The 2,500-nt window shown below is 52.9% G+C and overlaps 1 protein-coding gene across 1 annotated transcript in view; it reads left to right on the top strand.

Moving 5' to 3' along the window:
- Positions 1 to 2,500, top strand: part of LOC143289676 (GTPase-activating Rap/Ran-GAP domain-like protein 3) — a 312,925-nt gene that overhangs the window by 279,422 nt on the left and 31,003 nt on the right. The window contains exons 16-17 of the mRNA XM_076598724.1: positions 472 to 576; positions 1,418 to 1,492. Of these exons, the coding sequence (XP_076454839.1) occupies positions 472 to 576; positions 1,418 to 1,492 (180 nt within the window). The remainder of the gene's footprint in view (positions 1 to 471; positions 577 to 1,417; positions 1,493 to 2,500) is intronic.

The raw sequence follows: 2,500 nt of genomic DNA, 5'->3' as shown, positions 1-2,500 counted from the left end.
GTGTGCATGCGTCAATGAACATTACGTTAAGTGTGCGAATGTGCTTGGGTAACTCAATAGATATAAAGATGATTAAGATCAAATGTAAAGAAGAAAGAGAGGAAGAATGAGAAGGAGGAGGAGAAGAAAAGAAGAAGGAGGAGGAGATGAAGAAGAAGGAAGGAAGGAAGGAGGAGGAGAAGAAGGAGGAGGAGGAGAAGAAGAAGGAGGAGGAGGAGGAGAAGGGCATGGAGAAGAAGAAGAAGAAGAAGAAGAGAGAGAGAGAGAGAGAGAGAGAGAAATTTTATTTCACGAAAGTAAGGGAATAAGCACAATTGCTTTTTTTACATCTGGCCCTCTGGGGGAGGGGGGGGGAGTAAGACAAATGCATGTACAAAAGCAGAGAGAGAGAGAGCAGAAGAAGAAGAAGGAGACGATACGAAAGGTACTCCATAGGCTCAAGTCCCTCCCTTCCCCCAATCGTGTTTTCAGAACAACGTCCTGTACCGTCGAGCCTTCAGTGACGTCATCCAGGATGCGCACGGCTCTCACCGGAAAGAGGAAGCGCGGCGCCTGGAGTTCGTCCGCGTGGGACAGGTGAGGCCTCAAGTCACGTGAGTGAGGAATAACGTGCACGTGCACGTGCAGTGGCGTCACTGATTGGTGTGTGCACGTGCGGTCAGTAGACGGGTGATAAGATTTTTTTTTTTTTTTGGGGGGGGGGGGCGGGGAGTTTTCTGTGTGTGTGTGTGTGTGTGTGTGTGTGTGTGTGTGTGAGAGAGAGAGAGAGGGAGGGACTGTGTGTGTGTGTTTGTGTGAGTCTGTGAGGGAGGGACGGTGTGTGTATGTGTCAGAGAGAGAGACGTGGACGGTGTGTGATGTGTGTGCCTGTGCGTCTGTGAGGGAGGGACGGTGAGTGTGGTGTATGTGTTTACGTGTGTGTGTGTGTGTTTGTGTGCGTCTGTGAGGGAGGGACGGGGTGTGTGTGTGTGTGTGTGTGTTTGGGGTGGTTGTTGTTGTGTTTTGTTTTTTGTTTTTTTACGACGAGCCTGAAGGTGATGTTCTGCACTCTGTTTCAGACAGCAAAGTGATTGATTGATTGGTTGATGGAGTGAGTGAGGGAGTGAGTGAGCATGACCAGCGCGATGGACCTGTTCTTAGATCAGGCACCTGCTTCCTTCCGTCCATCCTTCCTTCCATCCTTCCTTCCATCCTATTTTTAAATTCCATTCCTTTTCTTTCTTCGTGTCTTCTTCTTCTTTTTCTTTTTTTTTCTTTTTCTTTTTTTCTTTTTTCTCTTTTTAGATAAGCAGATGTGTACCGAAAAGGGACTAATCCCTCACGCTTTGATACACTACTGAAACTGAAAGTGAAAATGAAACCGAGCCTTCCTGATCGTTTGTGTTTGCCTTTTTTTTTCTTCTTTTCTTTTTTCCAGACGCTGAAACTGAAAACGATACTGAAGGGGGACGCACCGACCAGCCTGGTCACCACGGGCCTCCTGAAGAGAGAGGTATGGATAGGATGGAGAGAGAGAGGGGGTGGGAGACAGAGAGAGGGGGGGGAGAGAGAGAGGGAGGGATAGAGAGAGGTATGGATAGGATGGAGAGAGAGAGGGGGGGTGACAGAGAGAGGGGGGGAGAGAGAGAGGGAGGGATAGAGAGAGGTATGGATAGGATGGAGAGAGAGAGGGGGGGAGACAGAGAGAGGGGGGGGGGAGAGAGAGAGGGAGGGATAGAGAGAGGTATGGATAGGATGGAGAGAGAGAGGGGGTGGGAGACAGAGAGAGGGGGGGGAGAGAGAGGGAGGGAGGGAGGGATAGAGAGAGACGGGGGGGGGGGGAAGAGAGAGAGGGGGGAGAGAGAGGTATGGATAGGATGGAGAGAGAGAGGGGGTGGGAGACAGAGAGAGGGGGGGAGAGAGAGGTATGGATAGGATGGAGAGAGAGAGGGGGTGGGAGACAGAGAGAGGGGGGAGAGAGAGAGGGAGGGAGGGAGGGATAGAGAGAGACGGGGGGGGGGAAGAGAGAGAGGGGGGAGAGAGAGGTATGGATAGGATGGAGAGAGAGAGGGGGTGGGAGACAGAGAGAGGGGGGGAGAGAGAGGTATGGATAGGATGGAGAGAGAGAGGGGGGGGGGAGACAGAGAGAGGGGGGGAGAGAGAGGTATGGATAGGATGGAGAGAGAGAGGGGGGGGGGAGACAGAGAGAGGGGGGGAGAGAGAGAGGGAGGGAGAAAGAGGGCAGAGAGAGAGAAGGGGAGAGAGAGAGGGGGGAGGAGAGATGGAGAGAGAAGGGGGGTGGGAGACAGAGAGAGAGGGGGGAGAGAGAGGGAGGGAGGGAGAGATAAAGAGAGACAGGGGGGGGGAAGTGAGAGAGGGAGAGAGAGGGGAGGAGAGATGGAGAGAGAGAGGGGGTGGAGAGAGAGGGAGAGAGAGAGGGATACAGATAGAGAGGGGGGAGAGAGAAGGGGAGAGAGAGAGAAAGGGGGGAGAGAGAGAAAGGGGGGAGAGAGGGGAGAGA

The sequence above is a fragment of the Babylonia areolata genome, chromosome 14 (assembly GCF_041734735.1).
Source record: "Babylonia areolata isolate BAREFJ2019XMU chromosome 14, ASM4173473v1, whole genome shotgun sequence".
NCBI lineage: Eukaryota > Metazoa > Mollusca > Gastropoda > Neogastropoda > Buccinidae > Babylonia > Babylonia areolata.
Note: the sequence above shows the minus strand (reverse complement) of the source record. Positions and strands in the feature narration are given on the sequence as shown.